Source organism: Heterodontus francisci, unplaced genomic scaffold (genome assembly GCF_036365525.1).
Source record: "Heterodontus francisci isolate sHetFra1 unplaced genomic scaffold, sHetFra1.hap1 HAP1_SCAFFOLD_926, whole genome shotgun sequence".
Taxonomy (NCBI): domain Eukaryota; kingdom Metazoa; phylum Chordata; class Chondrichthyes; order Heterodontiformes; family Heterodontidae; genus Heterodontus; species Heterodontus francisci.
In genome coordinates this window covers 50,327-63,995 of record NW_027141407.1, presented here as the reverse complement: position 1 = coordinate 63,995, position 13,669 = coordinate 50,327, and the positions used below count along the sequence as shown (strand labels likewise).

Sequence of the window (13,669 nt, the reverse complement as noted above, 5' to 3'; positions counted from 1 at the left end):
GACACGCAGGTCTGGTCAGTAACTGAGTGTTGGACACGCAGGTCTGGTCAGTAACTGAGTGTTGGACACGCAGGTCTGGTCAGTAACTGAGCGTTGGACGGGCGGGTCTGATCAGTAACTGAGCGTTGGACGGGCGGGTCTGATCAGTAACTGAGCGTTGGACGGGCAGGTCCGGTCAGTAACTGAGCGTTGGACACGCAGGACCGGTCAGTAACTGAGCGTTGGACACGCAGGTCCGGTCAGTAACTGAGCGTTGGACACGCAGGTCTGGTCAGTAACTGAGTGTTGGACACGCAGGTCTGATCAGTAACTGAGCGTTGGACGGGCGGGTCCGCTCAGTAACTGAGCGTTGGACACGCAGGTCTGATCAGTAACTGAGCGTTGGACGGGCGGGTCTGATCAGTAACTGAGCGTTGGACGGGCGGGTCCGCTCAGTAACTGAGCGTTGGACGGGCAGGACCGGTCAGTAACTGAGCGTTGGACACGCAGGTCCGGTCAGTAACTGAGTGTTGGACGGGCAGATCCGGTCAGTAACTGAGCGTTGGATGGGCAGGACCGGTCAGTAACTGAGCGTTGGACACGCAGGTCTGGTCAGTAACTGAGCGTTGGACACGCAGGTCTGGTCAGTAACTGAGCGTTGGACACGCAGGTCTGGTCAGTAACTGAGTGTTGGACGGGCAGGACCGGTCAGTAACTGAGCGTTGGACACGCAGGTCTGGTCAGTAACTGAGCGTTGGATGGGCAGGACCGGTCAGTAACTGAGCGTTGGACGGGCGGGTCCGGTCAGTAACTGAGCGTTGGACACGCAGGTCTGATCAGTAACTGAGCGTTGGACGGGCAGGACCGGTCAGTAACTGAGCGTTGGACACGCAGGTCTGATCAGTAACTGAGCGTTGGACACGCAGGTCTGGTCAGTAACTGAGCGTTGGACGGGCAGGACCGGTCAGTAACTGAGCGTTGGACGGGCGGGTCCGGTCAGTAACTGAGCGATGGACACGCAGGTCTGGTCAGTAACTGAGCGTTGGACGGGCGGGTCCGGTCAGTAACTGAGCGATGGACACGCAGGTCTGGTCAGTAACTGAGCGTTGGACGGGCAGGACCGGTCAGTAACTGAGCGATGGACACGCAGGTCTGGTCAGTAACTTAGCGTTGGACGGGCAGGTCCGGTCAGTAACTGAGCGTTGGACGGGCAGGTCCGGTCAGTAACAGAGCGTTGGACGGGCAGGTCCGATCAGTAACTGAGCGTTGGACGGGCAGGTCCGGTCAGTAACTGAGCGTTGGACGGGCGGGTCTGATCAGTAACTGAGCGTTGGATGGGCGGGTCCGGTCAGTAACTGAGCGTTGGATGGGCGGGTCCGGTCAGTAACTGAGCGTTGGACACGCAGGTCTGGTCAGTAACTGAGCGTTGGGTGGGCGGGTCTGGTCAGTAACTGAGCGTTGGATGGGCAGGTCCGGTCAGTAACTGAGCGTTGGGTGGGCAGGTCCGGTCAGTAACTGAGCGTTGGACGGGGAATCCGATCAGTAACTGAGCGTTGGATGGGCAGGTCCGGTCAGTAACTGAGCGTTGGATGGGCAGGTCCGGTCAGTAACTGAGCGTTGGACACGCAGGTCTGATCAGTAACTGAGCGTTGGACGGGCAGGTCTGGTCAGTAACTGAGCGTTGGGTGGGCAGGTCCGGTCAGTAACTGAGCGTTGGACACGCAGGTCTGATCAGTAACTGAGCGTTGGACGGGCAGGTCTGGTCAGTAACTGAGCGTTGGACATGCAGGTCCGCTCAGTAACTGAGCGTTGGACGGGCGGTTCCGCTCAGTAACTGAGCGTTGGACGGGCGGTTCCGCTCAGTAACTGAGCGTTGGACGGGCGGGTCCGGTCAGTAACTGAGCATTGGACGGGCGGGTCCGGTCAGTAACTGAGCATTGGACGGGCAGATCCGGTCAGTAACTGAGCGTTGGACACGCAGGTCCGGTCAGTAACTGAGCGTTGGACGGGCAGGACCGGTCAGTAACTGAGTGTTGGACGGGCAGATCCGGTCAGTAACTGAGCGTTGGACGGGCGGGTCCGGTCAGTAACTGAGCGTTGGACGGGCGGGTCCGGTCAGTAACTGAGCGTTGGACGGGCGGTTCCGCTCAGTAACTGAGCGTTGGACGGGCGGTTCCGCTCAGTAACTGAGCGTTGGACGGGCGGGTCCGGTCAGTAACTGAGCATTGGACGGGCGGGTCCGGTCAGTAACTGAGCGTTGGACGGGCGGGTCCGGTCAGTAACTGAGTGTTGGACACGCAGGTCTGGTCTGTAACTGAGCGTTGGACGGGCAGGTCCGGTCAGTAACTGAGCGTTGGACGGGCGGGTCCGGTCAGTAACTGAGTGTTGGACACGCAGGTCTGATCAGTAACTGAGCGTTGGACACGCAGGTCTGGTCAGTAACTGAGCGTTGGACGGGCGGGTCCGCTCAGTAACTGAGCGTTGGACGGGCAGGTCTGGTCAGTAACTGAGCATTGGACGGGCGGGTCTGGTCAGTAACTGAGCGTTGGACGGGCGGGTCAGGTCAGTAACTGAGCGTTGGACGGGCAGGTCTGGTCAGTAACTGAGCATTGGACGGGCGGGTCTGGTCAGTAACTGAGCGTTGGACGGGCAGGTCTGGTCAGTAACTGAGCATTGGACGGGCAGGTCCGCTCAGTAACTGAGCGTTGGACGGGCAGGTCTGGTCAGTAACTGAGCATTGGACGGGCGGGTCTGGTCAGTAACTGAGCGTTGGACACGCAGGTCTGGTCAGTAACTGAGCGTTGGACGGGCGGGTCCGCTCAGTAACTGAGCGTTGGACGGGCAGGTCTGGTCAGTAACTGAGCATTGGACGGGCGGGTCTGGTCAGTAACTGAGTGTTGGACACGCAGGTCTGGTCAGTAACTGAGTGTTGGACACGCAGGTCTGATCAGTAACTGAGCGTTGGACGGGCGGGTCCGCTCAGTAACTGAGCGTTGGACACGCAGGTCTGGTCAGTAACTGAGTGTTGGACACGCAGGTCTGGTCAGTAACTGAGTGTTGGACACGCAGGTCTGGTCAGTAACTGAGCGTTGGACGGGCGGGTCTGATCAGTAACTGAGCGTTGGACGGGCGGGTCTGATCAGTAACTGAGCGTTGGACGGGCAGGTCCGGTCAGTAACTGAGCGTTGGACACGCAGGACCGGTCAGTAACTGAGCGTTGGACACGCAGGTCCGGTCAGTAACTGAGCGTTGGACACGCAGGTCTGGTCAGTAACTGAGTGTTGGACACGCAGGTCTGATCAGTAACTGAGCGTTGGACGGGCGGGTCCGCTCAGTAACTGAGCGTTGGACACGCAGGTCTGATCAGTAACTGAGCGTTGGACGGGCGGGTCTGATCAGTAACTGAGCGTTGGACGGGCGGGTCCGCTCAGTAACTGAGCGTTGGACGGGCAGGACCGGTCAGTAACTGAGCGTTGGACACGCAGGTCCGGTCAGTAACTGAGTGTTGGACGGGCAGATCCGGTCAGTAACTGAGCGTTGGATGGGCAGGACCGGTCAGTAACTGAGCGTTGGACACGCAGGTCTGGTCAGTAACTGAGCGTTGGACACGCAGGTCTGGTCAGTAACTGAGCGTTGGACACGCAGGTCTGGTCAGTAACTGAGTGTTGGACGGGCAGGACCGGTCAGTAACTGAGCGTTGGACACGCAGGTCTGGTCAGTAACTGAGCGTTGGATGGGCAGGACCGGTCAGTAACTGAGCGTTGGACGGGCGGGTCCGGTCAGTAACTGAGCGTTGGACACGCAGGTCTGATCAGTAACTGAGCGTTGGACGGGCAGGACCGGTCAGTAACTGAGCGTTGGACACGCAGGTCTGATCAGTAACTGAGCGTTGGACACGCAGGTCTGGTCAGTAACTGAGCGTTGGACGGGCAGGACCGGTCAGTAACTGAGCGTTGGACGGGCGGGTCCGGTCAGTAACTGAGCGATGGACACGCAGGTCTGGTCAGTAACTGAGCGTTGGACGGGCGGGTCCGGTCAGTAACTGAGCGATGGACACGCAGGTCTGGTCAGTAACTGAGCGTTGGACGGGCAGGACCGGTCAGTAACTGAGCGATGGACACGCAGGTCTGGTCAGTAACTTAGCGTTGGACGGGCAGGTCCGGTCAGTAACTGAGCGTTGGACGGGCAGGTCCGGTCAGTAACAGAGCGTTGGACGGGCAGGTCCGATCAGTAACTGAGCGTTGGACGGGCAGGTCCGGTCAGTAACTGAGCGTTGGACGGGCGGGTCTGATCAGTAACTGAGCGTTGGATGGGCGGGTCCGGTCAGTAACTGAGCGTTGGATGGGCGGGTCCGGTCAGTAACTGAGCGTTGGACACGCAGGTCTGGTCAGTAACTGAGCGTTGGGTGGGCGGGTCTGGTCAGTAACTGAGCGTTGGATGGGCAGGTCCGGTCAGTAACTGAGCGTTGGGTGGGCAGGTCCGGTCAGTAACTGAGCGTTGGACGGGGAATCCGATCAGTAACTGAGCGTTGGATGGGCAGGTCCGGTCAGTAACTGAGCGTTGGATGGGCAGGTCCGGTCAGTAACTGAGCGTTGGACACGCAGGTCTGATCAGTAACTGAGCGTTGGACGGGCAGGTCTGGTCAGTAACTGAGCGTTGGGTGGGCAGGTCCGGTCAGTAACTGAGCGTTGGACACGCAGGTCTGATCAGTAACTGAGCGTTGGACGGGCAGGTCTGGTCAGTAACTGAGCGTTGGACATGCAGGTCTGATCAGTAACTGAGCGTTGGGTGGGCAGGTCCGGTCAGTAACTGAGCGTTGGACACGCAGGTCCGGTCAGTAACTGAGCGTTGGATGGGCAGGTCCGGTCAGTAACTGAGCGTTGGACACGCAGGTCTGATCAGTAACTGAGCGTTGGACGGGCAGGTCTGGTCAGTAACTGAGCGTTGGGTGGGCAGGTCCGGTCAGTAACTGAGCGTTGGACACGCAGGTCTGATCAGTAACTGAGCGTTGGACGGGCAGGTCTGGTCAGTAACTGAGCGTTGGACATGCAGGTCTGATCAGTAACTGAGCGTTGGGTGGGCAGGTCCGGTCAGTAACTGAGCGTTGGACACGCAGGTCCGGTCAGTAACTGAGCGTTGGATGGGCAGGTCCGGTCAGTAACTGAGCGTTGGACACGCAGGTCTGATCAGTAACTGAGCGTTGGACGGGCAGGTCTGGTCAGTAACTGAGCGTTGGACACGCAGGTCTGGTCAGTAACTGAGCGTTGGACACGCAGGTCTGGTCAGTAACTGAGCGTTGGACACGCAGGTCTGGTCAGTAACTGAGCGTTGGATGGGCAGGTCCGGTCAGTAACTGAGTGTTGGACACGTAGGTCTGGTCAGTAACTGAGCGTTGGACACGTAGGTCTGGTCAGTAACTGAGCGTTGGACGGGCAGGTCTGATCAGTAACTGAGCGTTGGACGGGCAGGTCTGGTCAGTAACTGAGCGTTGGACACGCAGGTCTGGTCAGTAACTGAGCGTTGGACGGGCAGGTCCGGTCAGTAACTGAGTGTTGGACACGCAGGTCTGGTCAGTAACTGAGCGTTGGACGGGCAGGTCCGGTCAGTAACTGAGCGTTGGACACGCAGGTCCGGTCAGTAACTGAGCGTTGGACGGGCAGGACCGGTCAGTAACTGAGCGTTGGACACGCAGGTCCGGTCAGTAACTGAGTGTTGGACGGGCAGATCCGGTCAGTAACTGAGCGTTGGACGGGCGGGTCCGGTCAGTAACTGAGCATTGGACGGGCTGATCCGGTCAGTAACTGAGCGTTGGACGGGCGGTTCCGCTCAGTAACTGAGCGTTGGACGGGCGGTTCCGCTCAGTAACTGAGCGTTGGACGGGCGGTTCCGCTCAGTAACTGAGCGTTGGACGGGCGGGTCCGGTCAGTAACTGAGCATTGGACGGGCGGGTCCGGTCAGTAACTGAGCATTGGACGGGCAGATCCGGTCAGTAACTGAGCGTTGGACACGCAGGTCCGGTCAGTAACTGAGCGTTGGACGGGCAGGACCGGTCAGTAACTGAGTGTTGGACGGGCAGATCCGGTCAGTAACTGAGCGTTGGACGGGCGGGTCCGGTCAGTAACTGAGCGTTGGACGGGCGGGTCCGGTCAGTAACTGAGCGTTGGACGGGCGGTTCCGCTCAGTAACTGAGCGTTGGACGGGCGGTTCCGCTCAGTAACTGAGCGTTGGACGGGCGGGTCCGGTCAGTAACTGAGCATTGGACGGGCGGGTCCGGTCAGTAACTGAGCGTTGGACGGGCGGGTCCGGTCAGTAACTGAGTGTTGGACACGCAGGTCTGGTCTGTAACTGAGCGTTGGACGGGCAGGTCCGGTCAGTAACTGAGCGTTGGACGGGCGGGTCCGGTCAGTAACTGAGTGTTGGACACGCAGGTCTGATCAGTAACTGAGCGTTGGACACGCAGGTCTGGTCAGTAACTGAGCGTTGGACGGGCGGGTCCGCTCAGTAACTGAGCGTTGGACGGGCAGGTCTGGTCAGTAACTGAGCATTGGACGGGCGGGTCTGGTCAGTAACTGAGCGTTGGACGGGCGGGTCAGGTCAGTAACTGAGCGTTGGACGGGCAGGTCTGGTCAGTAACTGAGCATTGGACGGGCGGGTCTGGTCAGTAACTGAGCGTTGGACGGGCAGGTCTGGTCAGTAACTGAGCATTGGACGGGCAGGTCCGCTCAGTAACTGAGCGTTGGACGGGCAGGTCTGGTCAGTAACTGAGCATTGGACGGGCGGGTCTGGTCAGTAACTGAGCGTTGGACACGCAGGTCTGGTCAGTAACTGAGCGTTGGACGGGCGGGTCCGCTCAGTAACTGAGCGTTGGACGGGCAGGTCTGGTCAGTAACTGAGCATTGGACGGGCGGGTCTGGTCAGTAACTGAGTGTTGGACACGCAGGTCTGGTCAGTAACTGAGTGTTGGACACGCAGGTCTGATCAGTAACTGAGCGTTGGACGGGCGGGTCCGCTCAGTAACTGAGCGTTGGACACGCAGGTCTGGTCAGTAACTGAGTGTTGGACACGCAGGTCTGGTCAGTAACTGAGTGTTGGACACGCAGGTCTGGTCAGTAACTGAGCGTTGGACGGGCGGGTCTGATCAGTAACTGAGCGTTGGACGGGCGGGTCTGATCAGTAACTGAGCGTTGGACGGGCAGGTCCGGTCAGTAACTGAGCGTTGGACACGCAGGACCGGTCAGTAACTGAGCGTTGGACACGCAGGTCCGGTCAGTAACTGAGCGTTGGACACGCAGGTCTGGTCAGTAACTGAGTGTTGGACACGCAGGTCTGATCAGTAACTGAGCGTTGGACGGGCGGGTCCGCTCAGTAACTGAGCGTTGGACACGCAGGTCTGATCAGTAACTGAGCGTTGGACGGGCGGGTCTGATCAGTAACTGAGCGTTGGACGGGCGGGTCCGCTCAGTAACTGAGCGTTGGACGGGCAGGACCGGTCAGTAACTGAGCGTTGGACACGCAGGTCCGGTCAGTAACTGAGTGTTGGACGGGCAGATCCGGTCAGTAACTGAGCGTTGGATGGGCAGGACCGGTCAGTAACTGAGCGTTGGACACGCAGGTCTGGTCAGTAACTGAGCGTTGGACACGCAGGTCTGGTCAGTAACTGAGCGTTGGACACGCAGGTCTGGTCAGTAACTGAGTGTTGGACGGGCAGGACCGGTCAGTAACTGAGCGTTGGACACGCAGGTCTGGTCAGTAACTGAGCGTTGGATGGGCAGGACCGGTCAGTAACTGAGCGTTGGACGGGCGGGTCCGGTCAGTAACTGAGCGTTGGACACGCAGGTCTGATCAGTAACTGAGCGTTGGACGGGCAGGACCGGTCAGTAACTGAGCGTTGGACACGCAGGTCTGATCAGTAACTGAGCGTTGGACACGCAGGTCTGGTCAGTAACTGAGCGTTGGACGGGCAGGACCGGTCAGTAACTGAGCGTTGGACGGGCGGGTCCGGTCAGTAACTGAGCGATGGACACGCAGGTCTGGTCAGTAACTGAGCGTTGGACGGGCGGGTCCGGTCAGTAACTGAGCGATGGACACGCAGGTCTGGTCAGTAACTGAGCGTTGGACGGGCAGGACCGGTCAGTAACTGAGCGATGGACACGCAGGTCTGGTCAGTAACTTAGCGTTGGACGGGCAGGTCCGGTCAGTAACTGAGCGTTGGACGGGCAGGTCCGGTCAGTAACAGAGCGTTGGACGGGCAGGTCCGATCAGTAACTGAGCGTTGGACGGGCAGGTCCGGTCAGTAACTGAGCGTTGGACGGGCGGGTCTGATCAGTAACTGAGCGTTGGATGGGCGGGTCCGGTCAGTAACTGAGCGTTGGATGGGCGGGTCCGGTCAGTAACTGAGCGTTGGACACGCAGGTCTGGTCAGTAACTGAGCGTTGGGTGGGCGGGTCTGGTCAGTAACTGAGCGTTGGATGGGCAGGTCCGGTCAGTAACTGAGCGTTGGGTGGGCAGGTCCGGTCAGTAACTGAGCGTTGGACGGGGAATCCGATCAGTAACTGAGCGTTGGATGGGCAGGTCCGGTCAGTAACTGAGCGTTGGATGGGCAGGTCCGGTCAGTAACTGAGCGTTGGACACGCAGGTCTGATCAGTAACTGAGCGTTGGACGGGCAGGTCTGGTCAGTAACTGAGCGTTGGGTGGGCAGGTCCGGTCAGTAACTGAGCGTTGGACACGCAGGTCTGATCAGTAACTGAGCGTTGGACGGGCAGGTCTGGTCAGTAACTGAGCGTTGGACATGCAGGTCCGCTCAGTAACTGAGCGTTGGACGGGCGGTTCCGCTCAGTAACTGAGCGTTGGACGGGCGGTTCCGCTCAGTAACTGAGCGTTGGACGGGCGGGTCCGGTCAGTAACTGAGCATTGGACGGGCGGGTCCGGTCAGTAACTGAGCATTGGACGGGCAGATCCGGTCAGTAACTGAGCGTTGGACACGCAGGTCCGGTCAGTAACTGAGCGTTGGACGGGCAGGACCGGTCAGTAACTGAGTGTTGGACGGGCAGATCCGGTCAGTAACTGAGCGTTGGACGGGCGGGTCCGGTCAGTAACTGAGCGTTGGACGGGCGGGTCCGGTCAGTAACTGAGCGTTGGACGGGCGGTTCCGCTCAGTAACTGAGCGTTGGACGGGCGGTTCCGCTCAGTAACTGAGCGTTGGACGGGCGGGTCCGGTCAGTAACTGAGCATTGGACGGGCGGGTCCGGTCAGTAACTGAGCGTTGGACGGGCGGGTCCGGTCAGTAACTGAGTGTTGGACACGCAGGTCTGGTCTGTAACTGAGCGTTGGACGGGCAGGTCCGGTCAGTAACTGAGCGTTGGACGGGCGGGTCCGGTCAGTAACTGAGTGTTGGACACGCAGGTCTGATCAGTAACTGAGCGTTGGACACGCAGGTCTGGTCAGTAACTGAGCGTTGGACGGGCGGGTCCGCTCAGTAACTGAGCGTTGGACGGGCAGGTCTGGTCAGTAACTGAGCATTGGACGGGCGGGTCTGGTCAGTAACTGAGCGTTGGACGGGCGGGTCAGGTCAGTAACTGAGCGTTGGACGGGCAGGTCTGGTCAGTAACTGAGCATTGGACGGGCGGGTCTGGTCAGTAACTGAGCGTTGGACGGGCAGGTCTGGTCAGTAACTGAGCATTGGACGGGCAGGTCCGCTCAGTAACTGAGCGTTGGACGGGCAGGTCTGGTCAGTAACTGAGCATTGGACGGGCGGGTCTGGTCAGTAACTGAGCGTTGGACACGCAGGTCTGGTCAGTAACTGAGCGTTGGACGGGCGGGTCCGCTCAGTAACTGAGCGTTGGACGGGCAGGTCTGGTCAGTAACTGAGCATTGGACGGGCGGGTCTGGTCAGTAACTGAGTGTTGGACACGCAGGTCTGGTCAGTAACTGAGTGTTGGACACGCAGGTCTGATCAGTAACTGAGCGTTGGACGGGCGGGTCCGCTCAGTAACTGAGCGTTGGACACGCAGGTCTGGTCAGTAACTGAGTGTTGGACACGCAGGTCTGGTCAGTAACTGAGTGTTGGACACGCAGGTCTGGTCAGTAACTGAGCGTTGGACGGGCGGGTCTGATCAGTAACTGAGCGTTGGACGGGCGGGTCTGATCAGTAACTGAGCGTTGGACGGGCAGGTCCGGTCAGTAACTGAGCGTTGGACACGCAGGACCGGTCAGTAACTGAGCGTTGGACACGCAGGTCCGGTCAGTAACTGAGCGTTGGACACGCAGGTCTGGTCAGTAACTGAGTGTTGGACACGCAGGTCTGATCAGTAACTGAGCGTTGGACGGGCGGGTCCGCTCAGTAACTGAGCGTTGGACACGCAGGTCTGATCAGTAACTGAGCGTTGGACGGGCGGGTCTGATCAGTAACTGAGCGTTGGACGGGCGGGTCCGCTCAGTAACTGAGCGTTGGACGGGCAGGACCGGTCAGTAACTGAGCGTTGGACACGCAGGTCCGGTCAGTAACTGAGTGTTGGACGGGCAGATCCGGTCAGTAACTGAGCGTTGGATGGGCAGGACCGGTCAGTAACTGAGCGTTGGACACGCAGGTCTGGTCAGTAACTGAGCGTTGGACACGCAGGTCTGGTCAGTAACTGAGCGTTGGACACGCAGGTCTGGTCAGTAACTGAGTGTTGGACGGGCAGGACCGGTCAGTAACTGAGCGTTGGACACGCAGGTCTGGTCAGTAACTGAGCGTTGGATGGGCAGGACCGGTCAGTAACTGAGCGTTGGACGGGCGGGTCCGGTCAGTAACTGAGCGTTGGACACGCAGGTCTGATCAGTAACTGAGCGTTGGACGGGCAGGACCGGTCAGTAACTGAGCGTTGGACACGCAGGTCTGATCAGTAACTGAGCGTTGGACACGCAGGTCTGGTCAGTAACTGAGCGTTGGACGGGCAGGACCGGTCAGTAACTGAGCGTTGGACGGGCGGGTCCGGTCAGTAACTGAGCGATGGACACGCAGGTCTGGTCAGTAACTGAGCGTTGGACGGGCGGGTCCGGTCAGTAACTGAGCGATGGACACGCAGGTCTGGTCAGTAACTGAGCGTTGGACGGGCAGGACCGGTCAGTAACTGAGCGATGGACACGCAGGTCTGGTCAGTAACTTAGCGTTGGACGGGCAGGTCCGGTCAGTAACTGAGCGTTGGACGGGCAGGTCCGGTCAGTAACAGAGCGTTGGACGGGCAGGTCCGATCAGTAACTGAGCGTTGGACGGGCAGGTCCGGTCAGTAACTGAGCGTTGGACGGGCGGGTCTGATCAGTAACTGAGCGTTGGATGGGCGGGTCCGGTCAGTAACTGAGCGTTGGATGGGCGGGTCCGGTCAGTAACTGAGCGTTGGACACGCAGGTCTGGTCAGTAACTGAGCGTTGGGTGGGCGGGTCTGGTCAGTAACTGAGCGTTGGATGGGCAGGTCCGGTCAGTAACTGAGCGTTGGGTGGGCAGGTCCGGTCAGTAACTGAGCGTTGGACGGGGAATCCGATCAGTAACTGAGCGTTGGATGGGCAGGTCCGGTCAGTAACTGAGCGTTGGATGGGCAGGTCCGGTCAGTAACTGAGCGTTGGACACGCAGGTCTGATCAGTAACTGAGCGTTGGACGGGCAGGTCTGGTCAGTAACTGAGCGTTGGGTGGGCAGGTCCGGTCAGTAACTGAGCGTTGGACACGCAGGTCTGATCAGTAACTGAGCGTTGGACGGGCAGGTCTGGTCAGTAACTGAGCGTTGGACATGCAGGTCTGATCAGTAACTGAGCGTTGGGTGGGCAGGTCCGGTCAGTAACTGAGCGTTGGACACGCAGGTCCGGTCAGTAACTGAGCGTTGGATGGGCAGGTCCGGTCAGTAACTGAGCGTTGGACACGCAGGTCTGATCAGTAACTGAGCGTTGGACGGGCAGGTCTGGTCAGTAACTGAGCGTTGGACATGCAGGTCCGGTCAGTAACTGAGCGTTGGACATGCAGGTCCGGTCAGTAACTGAGCGTTGGACACGCAGGTCTGGTCAGTAACTGAGCGTTGGTCACGCAGGTCTGGTCAGTAACTGAGCGTTGGACGGGCAGGTCTGATCAGTAACTGAGCGTTGCATGGGCGGGTCCGGTCAGTAACTGAGCGTTGGACGGGCAGGTCTGATCAGTAACTGAGCGTTGGGTGGGCAAGTCTGGTCAGTAACTGAGCGTTGGACATGCAGGTCTGATCAGTAACTGAGCGTTGGACGGGCAGGTCCGGTCAGTAACTGAGTGTTGGGTGGACAGGTCTGGTCAGTAACTGAGCGTTGGACATGCAGGTCTGATCAGTAACTGAGCGTTGGACACGCAGGTCCGGTCAGTAACTGAGTGATGGACGGGCAGGACCGGTCAGTAACTGAGCTTTGGACGGGCGGGTCCGGTCAGTAACTGAGCGTTGGACGGGCAGGACCGGTCAGTAACTGAGCGTTGGACACGCAGGTCCGGTCAGTAACTGAGCGTTGGACGGGCAGATCCGGTCAGTAACTGAGCGTTGGACACGCAGGTCCGGTCAGTAACTGAGCGTTGGACGGGCAGGACCGGTCAGTAACTGAGCTTTGGACGGGCGGGTCCGGTCAGTAACTGAGCGTTGGACGGGCAGGACCGGTCAGTAACTGAGCGTTGGACACGCAGGTCCGGTCAGTAACTGAGCGTTGGACGGGCAGGACCGGTCAGTAACTGAGCGTTGGACACGCAGGTCCGGTCAGTAACTGAGCGTTGGACGGGCAGATCCGGTCAGTAACTGAGCGTTGGACACGCAGGTCCGGTCAGTAACTGAGTGTTGGACGGGCAGATCCGGTCAGTAACTGAGCGTTGGACACGCAGGTCCGGTCAGTAACTGAGTGTTGGACGGGCAGATCCGGTCAGTAACTGAGCGTTGGACACGCAGGTCTGGTCAGTAACTGAGTGTTGGACGGGCAGGACCGTTCAGTAACTGAGCGTTGGACGGGCAGGACCGTTCAGTAACTGAGTGTTGGACGGGCAGGACCGGTCAGTAACTGAGCGTTGGACGGGCGGGACCTGTCAGTGACTGACCGTTGGACGGGAGGGACTGGTCACTGACTGACTGTTGGTAATACTGATGAAAGTCTCTCTGTTTTGCTCAGCAGATGAATGTAATGAAAGATGAAGCAGCCGCACAGCTAACTGATGTATTGGAGAATGAGCTTCAGTGTATCATCTGCTCCGAATACTTCATTGAGGTAAAGCACAGTGAACCCCACACCCCATCCCATCCCCCTCCCAAAGTCCAAACCCCACACCCCATCCCATCCCCCTCCCAAAGTCCAAACCCCACACCCCATCCCATCACCCTCCCAAAGTCCAAACCCCACACCCCATCCCATCCCCCTCCCAAAGTCCAAACCCCACACCCCATCCCATCCCCCTCCCAAAGTCCAAACCCCACACCCCATCCCATCACCCTCCCAAAGTCCAAACCCCACACCCCATCCCATCACCCTCCCAAAGTCCAAACCCCACACCCCATCCCATCCCCCTCCCAAAGTCCAAACCCCACACACCATCCCATCACCCTCCCAAAGTCCAAACCCCACACCCCATCCCATCACCCTCCCAAAGTCCAAACCCCACACCCCATCCCATCACCCTCCCAAAGTCCAAACCCCACACCCCATCCCATCACCCTCCCAAAGTC

The 13,669-nt window shown here is 59.0% G+C and overlaps 1 protein-coding gene across 1 annotated transcript in view; it reads left to right on the top strand.

Moving 5' to 3' along the window:
- rnf8 (ring finger protein 8, E3 ubiquitin protein ligase) overlaps nt 1-13,669 on the top strand; it is a gene marked incomplete at its 5' end in the record, with an annotated part of 108,012 nt that overhangs the window by 69,304 nt on the left and 25,039 nt on the right. Inside the window, one exon of the mRNA XM_068027205.1 lies at nt 13,122-13,214. Coding sequence (XP_067883306.1) covers nt 13,122-13,214 — 93 coding nt within the window. The remainder of the gene's footprint in view (nt 1-13,121; nt 13,215-13,669) is intronic.